We start from the raw sequence: 17,868 nt of genomic DNA on the forward strand, positions 1-17,868 counted from the left end.
CCAGCTTCTCTGCATTGCAGACTTAACCTTCACAATGGTGTCGATTCTAATTCTTCATCCAAGGTCTACTGGTAGCCTTGGAAGCCATAATGTATTGGCTGCTTTCACAGGCACTGGGCATATCTCTCGTGCTGTTGATGGCAGTACTGCACTTAGCGAAGCAACGAGTTAGGCTAGTTGGTGGACATTAATCTCTCTTGTGCTATGTACAGCACAAACTAATGGGTACATTTCCTAGTAAGTGTTCTTTTCATCCACATAAGTTTGTGCCGCACATAGCACAAGAACAATGAATGTCAGTCCTGTATTTTGTTTGCACCTGTAGAACTTGGTGTGCTATTGTGGTGGAGTCAAAGTGGCATTGTATAAAGGCTGATTTTCGAGCTTTGAAGACGGACCACTCCTCTGTCACCATATTAGTCTTGTGTTGCTGTAGGAGAACCTCCGAGATGTTGCCCTCACACGAGCCTCGAGCAAGGACAGCCTGTGGCTTAAGAATTCCCTGGCTATACCTGAAATGCTGACGCCACTTCAATTGGAGCTGCTGTCTGTGCTGACCTCCTACAGGGACCTACTTTTCACAGAGCGCACGCTGACAAATGGTGAAGAAGTGCGTGCCGCCTACTGCCTACATGCCCTCAACCACGTGCTCAAGGTAAATGCTGCACAGGGCTTGTGCAACTCGTTAAACTTGTGTCCTTGCCAAATGTAATGGCAGATAGGACAGATCGCTTTCAATCGCTCAAATGGCACTCCTTACATTTAAAGAATCACGAGCCATTCCACTCTGTGAAGGTGATTGAGCAGCAAAGCTGTTTAGCACACGACACGGGGGTGACACATAACTTTGAACAAAGGTACGAACTCATTTATTGTCTTGATGGGTGGTCATCGTGACAAAAGGTACGTACACTCATTTATTGTCCTGATTGGTGGTCATTATTTCAATCGCAACTGCAATCACATTCTTTGATAATGTCAAATCGATGCACGTACGCCGCTGGGTAGTCAGTTGGGCTGGATCTGTGTGGCATCGCAAGGGATATGTCTGCAACACGGAATGCGTAAGCCGCTCCCTTTTTGGTACTGACACATCCACATTGAAATCACTGACAACAAAGACAGGGGTAGTGTCATCGTGGCTAATTCACGCAAAGTGAGTAGCTACGAACCTTATGGGACTATGAGTCATTGCATTTTTTTGCTTGCTTACAGTGATATGAGCCATTGCTCATGGGGGTACGAGTCAATATGACAGTTTTCGAGATGCTGTTCTGTATGTTGCATGCGTGATTAGAAAGAATTTAAGCACTGTTCGCTTCACTTTGCTGAGGGCTTCTAGTTCATTGCGGGGCTATGAGCCACTGCATTTTTTGCTTGCTTACGGGAGTATGAATGCTTACGGGGGTATGAGCCATTGATGATAATAGTTTTTGTTCACGAAGAACAAAAATGCATGGAACCCTAGCCATATACGGCTTCATTGTAAAAAAGTGTCACCTAGAAGCAAATCAGTTCCGCAGGTGGGTGGGGGGGGGGGATGGGGCCTATTTGAGCCAGATGAGTGTTGAGTGCTACACACGTTGCTGCTAAAAGGTTGAAACTGAATCAAATTAAAAGCAGGAAAGCTATGACAAATTGTTGGTAACTTAAGAATGCAATAAAATTGTTTATTCCTTTGTTCGACAAAATAAATTGGGAAAATATTAGGCAAAGGACTATTACTTATGCACTTTCATTAAAATTACGCATTTCCTTTTAACCCAATTAACTTCCTTGATGACTTACCTCATGTATGTGGTACACATTCCTAATCTGACAGAAAGTAATGACAAACAAGCAAAGACGTGATTGAGCCAAGGAATGGCAATCAAAGCAGGTGGCAATTCTGCATTGAGGCACCAGTACCTGTTTGCTCATTTGAATACCATTTTCATCAGTACAGTAGAAGTGGAGACCCTACTGACCTCCTTCTTATGTACTTATTTCCTGTGCTCTTGTATGCTTTATCAGACACCGTTCAAGTCCTGTAATTACACAGCTTCGCTAAAACTGCTGGCAATATTGCAGCAGGACAAGAACGTTAAGCGTGAACGGGACGTGGACTAAAGAAGACACAAATACATGCACACACAGGCGCTGCTTTCAACAATTTATTCTTGCGATCATGTTGGTATGTTTTACATATCCGGCATCAATGTAATCTGAGCACATCAATGCGCAAAACTGAAAAAATACAGAAAGGCTTGACAACCAATCAGTTCTAAGTGATCCGTGTTGCACGCTCAGAAAATCAAATTATTTTACCGTTAGTGCAATAGATGGCATGCTTACACACATTTCAGCCAGTTTTTTTACATTTTCTGTTTCAGTAATTTCTCTTGTAAGCTGATTCTTGCTTTAACTAACAATTCTGCAGGTGTGAAACAACGGATGACAGCTGCATGTCTTGCAATGCATTGCAAGAAAACCACCAGCAAAGTATTTTTACATTGTAAGAGTGCGCTCGCTACCGATTGTTCAGGCAACAGCTGCTTTGTCCAACATATTTACGACCACATGACAAGGGTATGTGATAAAGAACATACTCAGCATAATATACAAATTTTTGTCATTCTTTTTGCTGTCGCGATTTTTTAGTGCGATGGCATGCGTAATCTTCCACAGCTCATCCAGCTTGTTAGGCGCGGAGAAAACCATACGCACATTTGCGCCCTGAGCGATTTTTCTTTTTTCACATTATCGGTGACAGTGTGCATATATGGCAGCACATTTATGTGACTCCCGCACTCACTGGCTCTGGCCACAGGTTGACCAACATTATGGCTGTCTTTCAATATTCACTCAGCCGTAGAAACCAGCATTAGCTGAGGATAGCTGCAGCAGCCAGCCTCATTCTTTGTTGGTCAAAACTGGAGGCAACCAGATTGTGGCACGACTTCACTAATTTGGAATTTGCTGAGTGGAAAAGGAGTAGGGGTTTGTTTGCACATGGCTCGTAATTCCAACAAAAGTAATCATTACAGAATGATAAGTGAAGATCCACAAAGCGTATGGTATCATCCTGCGGTAGCTCACATGTCACATCTAGTGGTTTGAAGCACTCGAATTTTGGGCAACACAGCGTGAACCTCAGCCTCTAACTGATCAGAAGAGCAATTAATAACAAACAAAGTAATTGTCAGCATATGTAGATGCTTTTACTACCTTTGTTCCTAGTAATCTTTTAGACAGTGTCATATCGAGATGGGCTAAAAACGGGTCACTAAGCCAGGGAGCAGTACAAGAACTAATACAAATACCCCTTTTTTGCAAATGAAGGCTATCCTCTCATAAAATAAAGGTAGATGTTAAATAAAGACCAGTCTCATTCTGGACACCGATGGCGTCATACCCATCAATGGCCTTTTCAATTCATTACAACAGTTCGGTATGGGGCAGAGTATAAAACAAATCTTTAACGTCAATAGAAAATGCTTGTAGGCATTTGTCATGATTAAGTTTCATAAAAATCAATAACTTCTTCCAATTTCTTAACAAGAAATGGGTCACAAATCGATAAAACATCAAGCTTGGCTTGTAAGAACAACCTGACTGGCTTTTGCCAAGTGTCATGTTCAGAGATTATTCACCCTGAAAGGCGCATCTACTTCGTGGGTTTTGGTAGTGAAAAAAAACTTCTAAATAATTATGCTTACTCATTACCCTTCACCAATTTCCCTACATTGAAACGGTTACAAAGCTTCTTAGCCTCAACCCTTACTTTTGGAAGCCTGAACGATCAGTTGCGAGACTACTCTTACAGTGTAAAAAACTTTGTTGGTAGTTTTCCTGCAACGGATTGTAAGACATGTGGCTGTCAACCGATGTTTGACACCTGCAGAATTATTGTCCGAAGCAAGAATCAGCATACAAGAGAGATTGCTGAAGCAGAAGAGATAGAAAAGCTGGTTGAAATGTGTGTGAGTATGCCATCTATTGCACTGACAGCAATATAACTTGATATTCTCAGTGTGCCAGCATGGATTACTTAGAACTCATTGGTTGTCAAGTCTGTGTGTATTTTTTCAGTTTTGCGTACTGATTTTCTCAGATTACATTGATTTGTGCATAAAGTTTTTTGTTTTATGTGGTTTTACATGCCAAAACCACTTTCTGATTATGAGGCACGCCGTAGTGGAGGACTCCGGAAATTTAGACCACTTGGGGATCTTTAACGTGCACTTAAATCTAAGTACACGGGTGTTTTCGCATTTCGCCCCCATCGAAATGCGGCCGCCGTGGCCGGGATTTGATCCTGCGACCTCGTGCTCAGCAGCCCAACACAGTATAAAGTAGCAACAGAATCGCAAGGACAAATTATTGGAAGCAGTGCTTGTGTGTGTACATGCCTTTTTTGTCTGTGTCCAGTTCGTGCTTTTTAACATTCTTGTGGACTACCAACATGCCTGAACTGCCACTCTGGTTTGTTTTATTGTTTTTCCCTCCTGTAGAGCCGGTCTCGTGTTCTGCACCACAATGCACGACTGCGTCGAGGTGCCAGCGCGGAGCTGCGAGACCAAGGGTTGACACGGCCACGAGTGCTTTTTCTGCTGCCTTTCCGGGAGTCAGCTCTGCGCACGGTCAAGCTGCTTGCTCAGTTGCTGCCTGCAAAAGAAGTGGCCCACATGTCCCGGTCAGTGGCTTGGCTCATGTACAGTCTAACATAGTCGTAACGAAACAGTTGTCATATCCAATATTCGTTATACACTAATCTTGAAAAGAACAATTTTACATTTTCTTTGTTGTATCCACATTTGTCATGGATATACAGTAGAACCCACTTATAACAATACTGGTTTTAACAATACAGTCGCCGACCGTTTATTCAGACCTCACGGGGACTGCGGAAATGTCCGAATAAACAGGTGTCCGAAAAAGCAGATTAAGAAAAGAAAAAATGAAATCCTTTATTTCCACGCACTTCTTCGGGCTCGGCCGTAGGCTTGAAGAAATCGTAAATGCGCCGCTGCACGCTGTTCCATTTACGCGCAATCAGATAAGCTTGAATCTCGGAGAGGGTTGTACGATCACTATAGACGGCTGAAAGCAGTCACTGCTTGTACACGCTCCGCATGCGACAACAGCTTAGCACATGGTGCGTCATCTTTCAACTCGTTGTCATCGTCCGGCGGTGCAGCAGAAACCTGACGAATGATCTCGCCATCGTCGAGTTCTGCGCATGTCAGTACAGCAGTGTCAGCACCTGTGAAACTGTCAAATGAGACGGTGTCCGGAATTGCAATGCAACCACTGCGCACGTCTCGGCAGAACATTTTCCGCATCAGTAGGGAGCACATCGGAAGGCGACAAATCTTGGGCCTCCCGGCACCCGCTTGCCAGCCTTCCCCAGCGCAGTCTGCGCAGGCACTGTCGGCACCATTAGACACTTGACGCGATGTTTTCGTATGCCGCGTTGGAACACCGGAACCTCGACACAGCACACAAAGCAAACACCAGGCGCACAAACGAAAAGCGTGGCCTACTCGCAACGTCGTGCGTGACAAATCAGCTGCTGGATTGTCTTGACACAGCTTACTAAGCTGAAACCGGAACTGCTGTAGAGCCACTCTATCGAACCAGGTAGAAACGATGATGATGAGCGGGAATTTGCAGCAGCGCCACTTCGTGTGGCAGCAAGGAGGCTCCGTTCAAAACAAAAAATGCCATTCAGCAAGTCGAACCATGCACCAGTCAGAGTCAGTGCATGGTGCTCTCGATCGAGTTGGCTCAAGGAGTGTCCAAAAAATCGGACGAGAGGTTGCAAGGTGTCCGAACTTTCAGCAGTTGTTATACATTATGGTCTATGGGGAGAATGGCGGTGCCACGAAGCAGACCGAATAATTGAGCATGTCCGAATTTTTGGAGTCCGGAAAATCAGTCAGCGACTGTATATCAGTTATAACAATGAGAAGCTGCTGCATAGTCAACTTTTGTATGTTTTCCATGGTGAAATAACCCACTTACTACAATGCCCCAATGCCATATTATCGATTATAACGAGGAAGTCTGGCTGCTGGGTGTCTGTGACGAAAAGTAGTGAAATGCGAAAGCCTTGGAGAAAAAAAAAAGAAGAAATATTACCAACCCTTCCCCTACCGAAAAATGGGGGTTAGTGAAAGTTGTCCTGCGTGCACCTGACCTTCGTCACGGTTAAGTAACCCGCAGGTAACGGTGCTGGATTGCTTCGGTCTCCCGCTTCCTCAGCTTGAGATCTTCTCATTGCTGTTGGATTGCCTGGGCTCGTGCGGCTCTGTAGGTGCGTTTATAGTCTGACATTATCGGTGTGCGGGCAAACGTCGTTAGACACTGGGCGCATCGGAACACGTTGGCTGCGTCTGGTTACGTTGGCGGTGCCAGTGTGTCGAACCATCAGTGCTGGCATTCTCGCCAACAACATGTGCGTGCATTCATGCTACAGCGTACTATATTTAGGCCTTAACAGCTGGATCGACGCGCCGACAGCGAACCCTTTCACGGGCGAATTCTTGCCACCGCTCTTTGTACGCTGCCAGTTCCTTGGGGGAATGCACAACGCGTGGCCATCCCATCCATTTTCTGAGAATGAACTGAATGAAAATGAAGCCGGCACAGCGCACGCAAAGCCCTTTCCCTTGTTGGTGGAAGTTAAACGGCTCTGATTGGTTGCGAAATTCTTGCTAATGAGTCATGCTCCTGCGCTGGTGCAGCTGTCAACTCATCAAACTGCCCACTCCCGCAGCTGCTCTGCTCTTGGAGCAACTGGGTTTTTGCGTGACCACTACAATGCCACTTGTGAGGCCCCCCCCCCCAATCCAAGCTTCACTTGAAAAAAAAAAAAAAAAAAAACGAGCTGCTTCACGATGGCTCGCTGCCCCAACAGCTGCCGTGTGCTCATTTTCCAGCCTTCTCTATGTGCCTCTCTCTTGTCACCCTTCCACCCCTCCGAACACGAATGGGCTGTGCCCATATCTTTGTGCTGCGCCACCCTCTAAAACACGAATGGACTGCGCCAACTGCACTAAGCCCAGGTTGCTCGCTGGCTCCCCATTCAGTGCAGTTCTGCAAACAGCTTAATCCCTCCCGTTCGTCTTTGTTTGTTGCATCAAAATCATTCCTGGCCATGTGGTATCTCCGCCTTGTTTGACTCGCCGCTGAAATGGAGGATGGTTTATCTGCCCGCTGATCATTGGCAATGCACGACATTGCCAGTGAAAACAAAGCGCACGTCTATGGATTTCGAAACTAAGTGCTAACTGATCAGGCAATCGTCGCGAATGTGTGTGCTTGCATCGGATAGCAATGGCGGCAGCGATAATGTGGTAGGGCAGGCTGCCTCAACAGGAGGCCTAGCAGCTGATTCAGTCCCTCCAGGGCTTCGTTTTCGCAAGGAACCTTCTGCATCGTTATGTGAAGCAACTGGATGCCTTGGAGGAGGATGTCAGCAAGCTTTGCATAAAGCATGCAAGGCTGACGGACATAGGGTTTTCTTGTGCAATCCAGTGAGAAGTATGTGGCAAGATGCTTGTGGCGATCTTGCCTCAGCATTTCTTATGGATTTCTCAAGCTGACAGGCTGCTGCGGCAACCTTCTCGCATCTTATAAAAGGCCCCCTTTAGGGCCACTAAAGCGATGTCTTGGTGGAGTTCACATATTGCTTGCCGCTTGTGACCCCTATTTGCACTTGTTATAGCAGTGCCATTCTTTAACGCCGACAGCCGTGACTTGTTACATGTGATCAGAGCGCCCAGGAAGCAGTTAAACGAGTGAACACGATCAACAGCCACATGGAGGAAGGTGGTGGGGAGGGGCTCTGGCCTCTCCGCCATTATGGTTTTCTCACATCAGCTCTGCCATCCCTCTATTTTGGTTTTTTCATGCGACCCGGTTAGAGCAATGGAATTTTTGTGCCTCTTGAATATTGTTATTAGTGGGTTCGACTGTATACAAGTAAAGGTTTGACTAATATTGTCACCAATGACAGCTCTTCAGAGCAGCAGCTTGCAGCAATCATTTTTAATGTGCACGAAGGAAACTGAGGTAGCTTTAGCTCCCCCTGTTCAGGTAACTATGAAATGCACAGAAATGCTCTTGGCGGACAACAACTGATTCCATTTAAATGAAGTCAAAAACTAACTCAGGAACGTAAACTGCATCTACTTAAGTGTCCAAAGTAGACAAAATGACATATATGTGACTGTTGCAAATGTCTAACTTAAATGGGGATTTCTCACATTTTGGGATATTAAAAAATAATATTAGCTATGTGAACTAACCGTACATCTTCTAAGTGCAGCCATGGGCTTCATATGGTTGTTAAACGAAGAACTGAGCCGATCGTTCCCCTGTATTCTTCTCATTAATTGTATCCTTTTGAGGACAGTATCCCTTGTTGTCATATAGAAAGGTCATCTGTGTCGTGCAGTGGTAAGGAGGGCTGCTTTGTGTATTTCCTAAAATAAATGTTTGGTTGTTTGGTCTCCTTTCCATCTTTATCTACCTTTAGAGCTTCAATTTCAACATAGATAGATACTCAACCTCATTCAATTTATCCATCTTCTAAGGTTCCTGAAGGAGTTTGGTTGTGAGGAGGAAAAGAAGCGTTGGCTGGAACGCCCTGAGGATTACGAACAGACTTTTGTGGGCAACACTGATGATGCATTCCGGCTAGGCTTGGCTGTATCGGGCAAGAGCCTGCGGTTGTACCGAGACTTCTATGCCTCTGACATCCTGCTGGCCTCACCCTTGGGCTTGAGGACTGTGGTGGGTGCTGAGGGAGAGAAGGACCGCGACTTTGACTTCCTCTCTTCCATCGAGCTGGTTGTTGTGGACCAGGCTGAAGTGCTACTCATGCAGGTCAGTGCTGTTTCTAACTGCAGTAGACTTAAATTGGCACTAAAGAGAAAAATTATTTCAGCTGTATTAGAAAATTACAGTAATCTGTTGTTATAACGAAATTGCTTTACTCAAAATTTCGTCCGATCCTAATCCAAACGCATGCACTTTAAGCCGCATTACTCGAAGCGCACGAAGAGCTTGACTCGTTTAGAGCGAAGTGGCGAGCGGAGGCGGCGGCGACCCTTTTGCGCATGCAGTGTCAAATTAATACTGCCAACGAATCAGTCTCATGCAGGCACAGAACAGGTCACAAAAGTACCAAACCCACAACCGATGACTGCCTAGTAACGGGTACCAAGCGAATGCCAAGTGCTCCAGCTGTTTACTGTGGAACAAACGGAAGCTGTCAAATTTCATGGGGCAGCGGGCCCGAACCGTTAATCTTAGTCGCAGTCGCATTGCTGGTGTCCCCCGTCATAGAATTCACACGAAAATAATGTTTTCCTGGTGCTTTGTGATGCCAGAAAACTGTGGTCTCTTGGGTGCCAAAAAGTGGCCAAGAGACCTCAGGCAAACTTGCGCCATAGCATTCCATAGGGCGCGTTCGATGAGCAACGTTTTACCGCTCTAAAGAGCACTTCTGGTGCTGAAACGTGCCGAAAAGCACAAAAGAAGTGTGCCTCCGATTTTAAGTGCCATGTTCAATGCGAGGAGCTACATTAACGAATTGGGAAGAAGACATTGGAGAAGCCAGTTTAGAAATTTGCTCGCCGCTTGGCATAATTGGCCTGCATCGCAATAAAACACCGCCCCTAGCTTCGTTGCACTTTTGACGGTGCAAATCGACCGACAACTTGCCGAAAACACAAAAAATCGCAACGTCGCCAGTGGTGAGTCAGACTGTTAACATGGCGGGTCAACGCAAGCTGGTGTTTCCCCGGCGATTTGCTCAAACCAGTCATGTTTGATTTGCGCTAGCTGACTTTAGACAAACGATCTAAAGGCGTGGTAGGGTTATTGAAATTTGTTCCTAGACATTTGTCAATGGCGCAGACGCGATGGTGTGCGAACGCTGAGACTCGAATCATAGAATTAGCACAGTGTCGTCAACAACAGTGCACCGAAAAACTTGTTTTGCGAACTTCACAGCTGCACACCTCAGGAAAAAATTGTCGAGTGATCATGCAAAACCCCTACTGCAAAACTGTTCAGTTTTCACGATCGCGCTGCACACCCACACTGAGTGGCTAATCGTTTTTTTAGCACAACAAACACAACCTCAGACTCGAGCCACGGAATTTGCGGCACTTTCCAGCGCGATACTCTCGTAGTGTTCCGTGACCTCCGCACACCCCCGATAATAGCGGCCACTGCCTTCCCCTCCTCATTCGCTCTCCAGTCTGCAGGCCGTTTGGACGCCAGTCACTCCTCTCACTCACCTTCATGTCAACTCCTCGCTGCCAATTTCGACGTCACTGCACCTCCAGAGCTGCCCTCTTCCGGCCTGGCCTCCCAAGCACGATCTTCCACCAACAGGTGTCCTTCTGCAGTTGCTGCTTCTTGGTCTCCACAACTCCGATCACCTTTCTTCTGCTGCACATGAAGCCGATGCCAAGCCCGCCATCGCATCCGTCGCCATCTCCAGCGCGCACTGATGAGGAAAGCGAGATGCCCCGACGACATTTTGAAGCTTCTGCCTTCTGTGTCGCCTGCCGCATTCAGTCACTTTGGTGCCAACGATGCGTGCGTTTGGATCCGTGCTGCAGACCATGTGATTGTGTGTTATTCGGAGTGATTCCTTAGGCAAGCCTTGCGAGTGCTTTTGTAGTCTACACTGATAAATGGCTCCGTCAGTCTCCGGGTGAAAGTGTCTGACTTTGAAGCAGAAAACTGACCAGAAAACTGACATTGCAAAGGAATCTGGCACACCGTTGTCCACTTTATTAACTGTAGTGAAAAACAAGGAAGCTGTGCTGAATCGCTTTGAAAAGAGCTTGTCGGCGAAGAGAAAGAGGAATCGCAATTCGAAATACCCCGAAGTGGAAGGTGTACTTCTACAGCGGCTGAAGAATGCCAGGAGTCCGAATCTCCCCTTACATGGACCTGCACTTCCTGCAAAAGCCAAACCTCTCACCCTCCAAATGGGCCGTAAAGATTTCAAGTGCAGCAATGGCTGGCTTGAGCGGTTCAAGAAATGACACGGCGTGACCTTGAAGTCGATCATTAGCAAAAGTGTAGTCGTGAAACGTGACACTGTAGACGTATGGTGCCAACATCGGCTCCAAGCTCTACTTGAAAAGCATGAAGACAAAGACATCTACAACCTAGATGAGGCTGCATTTTTCTGCAAGAGCAAGGAGCGTGTCACAGTGCTTGGTGCCAATGCAACAGGCGAGGACAAGCGCTTCCCGTGTAGATACTGGGGAAGGCAGACGAGCCGTGGTGCTTCTGAAATGCAACTATTCTTAAGGAATGTGTCAACAGAAATAACAAGCGAGCATGGATGACTGCTGCTATTTTTTAAGACTATGTGTGCCTCCTGGATAGACGGTTCGATGCAAAGAATCAGCAAATGCTTTTCATAGTTGACAACTGTCCGAGCCACGGGAGGATCGACAACCTCAAGGTGATCACTGTGGAATTCTTGCCTGCAAACACAACCGCGGTACTGCAACTGATGAATGAGGGCATCATTGAGACCACCTGGAAGCTGTACCACAGGGCTTTTTTGCAGCGCATGCTCACAGTGTATGACACAAGCAAGAGGTACAACATTGATTTGCTTGGTGCAATCTATTTGCTGAACTTTTCATCAAAAGGACTCTCACCTTCGAAGGTCGCCAACTGTTTTACACACACCAGCTTTTCCCGCGCTGTTGTCAGCCACCCTGGCAATGACCAGCCTGACAATGAATGGACTTTCAGTGATTTGTACGAGGCTATTCATAAAATTACTGGCCAAGAGGTAGAAGGCGACTTCGAGACATTCATGATGCCTGATGCTGCTGCTCCCGTGGCCGCCTCAGCAATGGATGCGGAGATACTAATTGACACTGTTGGTGGCCCCGATGAGGATGAAGAGCCACGTGAAGTGCCAACTATGGTGCAGACGTGAGAGCACCTATGCCTGCTGCGAAATAAGGTTGAATTCATGGGCGGTGACCACGGCCTTATGCAAGGCTTGGTCAAATTAGAGCAGGGGTTGCTTGCGCCTGGTAAGAACTTGAAACAGCCAGAGCTCACTGCACCTGAATAAAGTTTTGCTTCACTGAATACATTGTATTGTTGAGGTGTTTATTTGACCAGACTAGGAGCAGCACAGCGGCAACAGTCTGGGAAGAGCATGGACTACGAGTGCGAGCGGCATTCACGAGCAAAAGCACTGAAGAGGACGACCCACTAGAAAGCGCAAGAGAGGACGACTCTATGGTTCCAATCCTTCTCTTTAATTACCCCCGGGAACGAAAATGGAGCGGCCCGGTGACCTAACAGTTTGTCACTGACTTCCTCGCAGTTGTGGCGCAATTAAAGCTCAATTGCTTTAGCTTTTCTCGAGTGGTCATTTAGATCGAATTACCGCTTATAACAACTTTTTTCGCCATCCCGCTGACTTCGTTATAACAAGAGATTATTGTATGCCTCTACAATACCAAAAATACCACTCTTACTTTGAGAATAGGTCTGGTAAGCCAGAAAAGAATGCAGTAATAAAAGATATGTGGCACATGCAACTCTGCGGTTTCGACATCAGCTCGCCGTAACGTCATGAATTTTGATGGTGTTTGCTAAGGCCTAGTTAATCTGTTGATAAAAACAGACTACTATTCTCTTGACTAGCCAAAGACTAAGCAAGTTTCAAAAACTCTTACTGAGCCACCACAGCCCAAATATGAGAAGATACTTTGAAATCTACGACATCACATTGACTTACGTATAATGCACTGGTGTTCTAGCACAAAATAAAAAACAAAGAAATAGGAGTTCAAGCTGCACATCCCCATGTAATAAACCATTATTGCAAAACTGACGAAAATAGAATTTTGTATGAAATCAGTTTTGACTGATTTAGTGTCCCTTTAACGACCACCTGTGAAATTGTTGCGAAGATTGTTGTGAAGAATTGTTGCCAGTTTGTCATTAGCATAAGTTCAAGTAACATGTAAACATTATTACAACTGCTGGCTTTAGCCTTCAGGTCTTTAAAAGGGCACATTTTAAGGGGGAAATTGTCCCTTAGACCAAAGACTTTTTAAAATATTTATTCTATGCATTATGGTGCTCAAAACTTGTACATATGCGCAGTTTTATGTTCTTATTTTGAATATAAGGTCCATTATTGTTAACCTCATTTGGTTTTAACATTAAGCAAGTTTCTTCCAAATAACTGTCTGCAAAATATTGCAAAACATAAGTTTATCAGATTTCACTAAACAGCATATTAATGGCTTCTGCATGACTCAAGCAGTGCATTAAAACCAACTTTATTCCTCTGCTTACCCTAGAACAAGTGTTGGGAGGCTTTGAAGCTAAGGTCCAGAACTCCAGAGTTTCTCATTCAAAGTCTCGCAACTCTTGTTCTAGGGTAAGCAGAGCAATAAAGTTGGTTTTAAAGGGGCCTTGAACCACTTTTTATCGAAGCCGAGAAACGCATTTGGAGTAGACTATTTCAGAAATACTTTGCCGCAAAAAGTACTTCAATGCATTCAGCAGAAGCAGAGTTATTGGCCATCAAATGTCCCCTAAATGGTTCCTTTTTCAGTGACTTCGATTGCGAAGGCTACATCGGAGCGGAGGCATGCATACAGCGCTCTGCCTACTGAACATCGCCATGGTACACAGATCAAATGTGATTTTGGATGTTGATGTAGACACCACTACTGATTTTGGTGCCTACGACGTGTCAAATGCAGTTGTCCTCACTGAGCTGCAGTGCGCTCGGTCAGTAGACTCACCGCGGCATCTCGTGGCGGCCACGATATCTACGCTATGTAGCAGACCGCAGCTACATGCAACTGTAGTGCAGACGTGCAGTGTTTTACTTTGTGCACGACAGGGCTTGGGTGTGTGCTTGCACTCATATGCTCCAGTCTGGACATGCTATGTGGCATGGACCGGCTTTGTCTGGCACTAGCCGATTGACGAATAGTAGCCACATCCAACTTGTTAATTTTGAAGCACTATCAATAGCTCAATACGAAGTGGTTTGCCAAGGCATCTAACCAGGAGCAGCGAGGAGTGAGTGCAAGCTGGCAACGTGCATGTGATCTGACTGCAGGTTTCGCAAAGTTAAAGGCTAGTTGAAATTAGCAAGACCAGACAGCTATGACACCGACAAGCAGGGTGGCCATTCCTATGCGGGTTGTCAAGCACGAGCAGGCGATAGATGCCTTCTTCCAGAAGGACGTAATTATTACCGAAATTTGAAAGCAGATTCGCTTGCTTCAGTCTGTTTATTAAGTTGCGCCAATAAATATACACAGAAACAGTAAGGAGAAGTGGCCAGTAGCAGCCGAGTATGGTAATCTGCTATATTACGAAATAAAGCATCCAGAAGAAACCAAGGAGAAGGTTGCTGTTGAAAGCTAGTGCTTGAGAAAAATGTCACTACGCGCTCTTTTCAATCCGAAAACATACCTTTGCCAGATAATTCGAACTTAACCAGTCAGCACACATGCACCTACCACCTATAGTGACCCCAATAGTGACTCCTTTAGTGGCAGCATTTGTCTCGGCGTAGCTTGGGGGACAGTGAATGCATGTTACACGCATAAAAAATCTTCCATCGAAAACACCTACTTTCGGCCTGCCCTATACAGATTTATAAGCAGTAACCGTAGCTGACGATGTCTTATTACATATTTATCCGATTCTAGCAAACGTCTCTTCTTTTTTTTTTTTTAGCAGAAATAGGCCGAAAATTGCCTGCATGGTGCAATCGCAGAGTTCGTATTGACACGTGTACTTGTCTTTATCGGGCGACACGTTTTGCCGCCTAAGAAATGTTATCGCACAGCGCGGGACGCGCCTGCATGTATCCGAAGTTTCTGGAAAGTTATCGATGCTTCTATCCGCTGTCTGTTGTCGCCGAACCTTGTGTTATCTGATTTCATCGCTTGACACGAATTGTGTAGAACTTTGTAGAAGGCATGCGGGTCCCAACGATTAGTCTGGAACATTCGATGACTGCTGTATAAAAGCCGACGCGCTTGACCCGCTGATCAGATTTTCGACGATCGCCGAGCGTGTTCGCCGCTATCGTTGTGCTATAAGTGTAGCCTGTTTTGTGGGCACAGGTTCGCCCAATAAAAGTTAGTTTTGTCGTTCATAGTATTGCTACCGTGTTATTCAACGTCACCACCACGTGACATCTGGTGGAGGTGCTTTACGTTCATGTACCGGTCGCCCCCGACAAGCCGTAATTCAAGCCCGGACCGCAAAGACAACACCAGCGCCGTCCCGGAACATCGAGCAAGCCGCCGTCTTCAACAGCTGCCCCCGGAGCACGGACTTTTACCTGAGACCAAGAAAATTGTGTCCAAGGCAACTCCAATGACCGGACTTACCCTGCCACCTTCGTTATCCTCCAACAGTGTTCGCGAGACGTCATTCTCGGCATGGACTTCCTGAACCAACACGGTGCAATCATTGACCTAAAGTCGAAGTCTATAACGCTGTCGGAAGATCGAGCGATACCGCGGGAGAGCTCTAGTAGTCACCATGCCTTAAGTGTACTCGAAAGTCAAGTCAGCATCCCGCCTCGCTCCAGCATTGTCTGCCGACGTAGCATTGTCTGCCGAGCAAAACGCCTGCCGACGTAGAAGGCGTCATCGAGGGTGACCAACGTCTACTGCTAGACCGTGAAATTTGCGTCGCGAGAGGGATCGCTCGACTGCATGGAGGGAAAACTGAAGTGTTGCTGACAAACTTCAGCCAGGAGTTCAAGCACATCAACAAGGGCACGACGATCGCGTACATCGAGGAAATTCTGGAAACCAGTAATGCGTTTGTCCTCTCGGATTCCGCCGCATCTACCCCGACGACCATGGTTCCCGAACCAGACTACGACATTAATCCAAGTCTCCCCATGATTAAGCAATAGCAGCTCAGAAGTCTGCTCCAACGATACAAAGGCTGCTTTTCGACGTCATCGAGGATTCGACAAACACCAGTCGCCAAGCATCGCATAATAACCGAGGAGAGTGCTCGACCACTCCGCCAGAGCCCTTACCGAGTTTCGCCGCGAGAACGTGAAGCTACAAGACAACAAGTCGACGAAATGCTGCGCGACGACATCATCCAGCCGTCGAAAAGCCCGTGGGCATCCCCTGTTGTCTTGGTGAAGAAAAAGGACGGCACCTTACGTTTCTGCGTCGATTATCGTCGACTGAACAAAATCACAAAGAAGGATGTATACCCCCTACCACGGATAGACGACGCATTAGATCGGCTCTGCAACGCAAAATACTTCTCGTCGATGGATCTCAAGTCTGGCTACTGGCAAATAGAAGTCGACGAGAGAGATCGCGAAAAGACCGCCTTCACGCCAGACGGCCTCTACGAGTTCAAGGACATGCCATTCGGACTCTGCTCGGCGCCTGCAACATTCAGCGTGTCATGGACATGGTGTTAGCAGGATTGAAGTGGCAGACCTGTCTTGTTTACTTGGATGACGTCGTCGTCTTCGCCGAAAATTTCGACGATCACCTTAGGCGGCTTGCGACAGTACTAGAGGCCACCAAGTCATCAGGGCTCACTCTGAAGCCAGAAAAGTGCCGCTTCGCTTACGATGAGCTTCTGTTCCTAGGCCACGTCATCAGCAAGTCTGGAGTTCGCCCCGACCCGCACAAGACAGCTGCCATTGCAAAGTTCCCGCAGCCCACCGACAAGAAGGCAGTGCGTAGATTTCTTGGCATGTGTGCCTACTACAGGCGATTTGTCAAGGACTTTTCACGTATCGCTGAGCCGCTGACACAGCTAACTAAATGTGACGTCGAGTTCAAGTGGGAAACGCCGCAGGCCGACGCATTTCAAGAACTCAAACGACGCGTGCAGTCGCCGCCCGTACTTGCGCACTTCGACGAGTACGCCGATACCGAAATCCACACTGACGCCAGTAGCCTAGGCCTCGGTGCCGTGCTAGTCCAGAGAAAAGATGGTCATGAACACGTGATAGCTTACGCTAGCCGGTCGTTGTCAAAAGCGGAAGGCAATTATTCTACAACCGAAAAAGAATGCCTCGCCATCGTTTGGGCTACAGCGAAATTTCGCCCGTACCTATATGGCAGGCCATTCAAAGTCATCAGTGACCATCACGCTTTGTGTTGGCTAGCGAATTTAAAGGATCCTTCAGGACGGCTGGCGCGGTGGAGCCTAAGATATCACTGTAACCTATAAGTCCGGACGAAAACACTCTGATGCCGATTGCCTATCACGCGCCCCCATTGACTCGCCGCCGCAAGATGACGAAGATGACGACGCCTTCCTCGGCATTTTAAGCGCAGAAGACTTCGCTGATTACATTTTAACCGGTAATTCAACCCTATTCAATGCTATTCCCATAGATATTAGGAAATTTATGCTCTATATTATTTTGGTATAATCCACCCATTTCTTGGCCAATCCCCCATCGTGGGTAGGAGCCACACGTGCCACAGGCTACAACAACAACGACTTCGCTGAACAGCAGCGAGCAGACCCGGAGTTGAAAAATCTCATCGAGTATTTGGAAGGGCACACCGACGTTGTCCCTAGGGCATTTAAGCGAGGATTAGCTTCGTTTTCGCTTCAAAACAACCTGCTCGTAAAGAAGAACTTCTCACCAGTGCGCGCCAACTACCTTCTTGTTGTCCCGTCAGGACTGCGTCCAGAAGTATTGCACGCCCTACACGACGATCCAACCGCTGGGCACCTTGGATTCTCCCGGACGCTGTCGAGGATACAGGAAAGGTATTATTGGCCGCGCCTGACCGCCGACATCGCCCGTTATGTCAGAACATGCCGAGACTGTCAGCG

General features: G+C 46.8%; 1 protein-coding gene across 1 annotated transcript in view; it reads left to right on the forward strand.

Moving 5' to 3' along the window:
- The window catches only part of LOC142563708 (U3 small nucleolar RNA-associated protein 25 homolog), a 28,239-nt gene that overhangs the window by 2,896 nt on the left and 7,475 nt on the right, over positions 1–17,868 (forward strand). Inside the window, exons 3-5 of the mRNA XM_075674302.1 lie at positions 437–655; positions 4,494–4,675; positions 8,583–8,874. Coding sequence (XP_075530417.1) covers positions 437–655; positions 4,494–4,675; positions 8,583–8,874 — 693 coding nt within the window. The remainder of the gene's footprint in view (positions 1–436; positions 656–4,493; positions 4,676–8,582; positions 8,875–17,868) is intronic.

The sequence above is a fragment of the Dermacentor variabilis genome, chromosome 11, assembly GCF_050947875.1.
Source record: "Dermacentor variabilis isolate Ectoservices chromosome 11, ASM5094787v1, whole genome shotgun sequence".
Classification (NCBI taxonomy): domain Eukaryota; kingdom Metazoa; phylum Arthropoda; class Arachnida; order Ixodida; family Ixodidae; genus Dermacentor; species Dermacentor variabilis.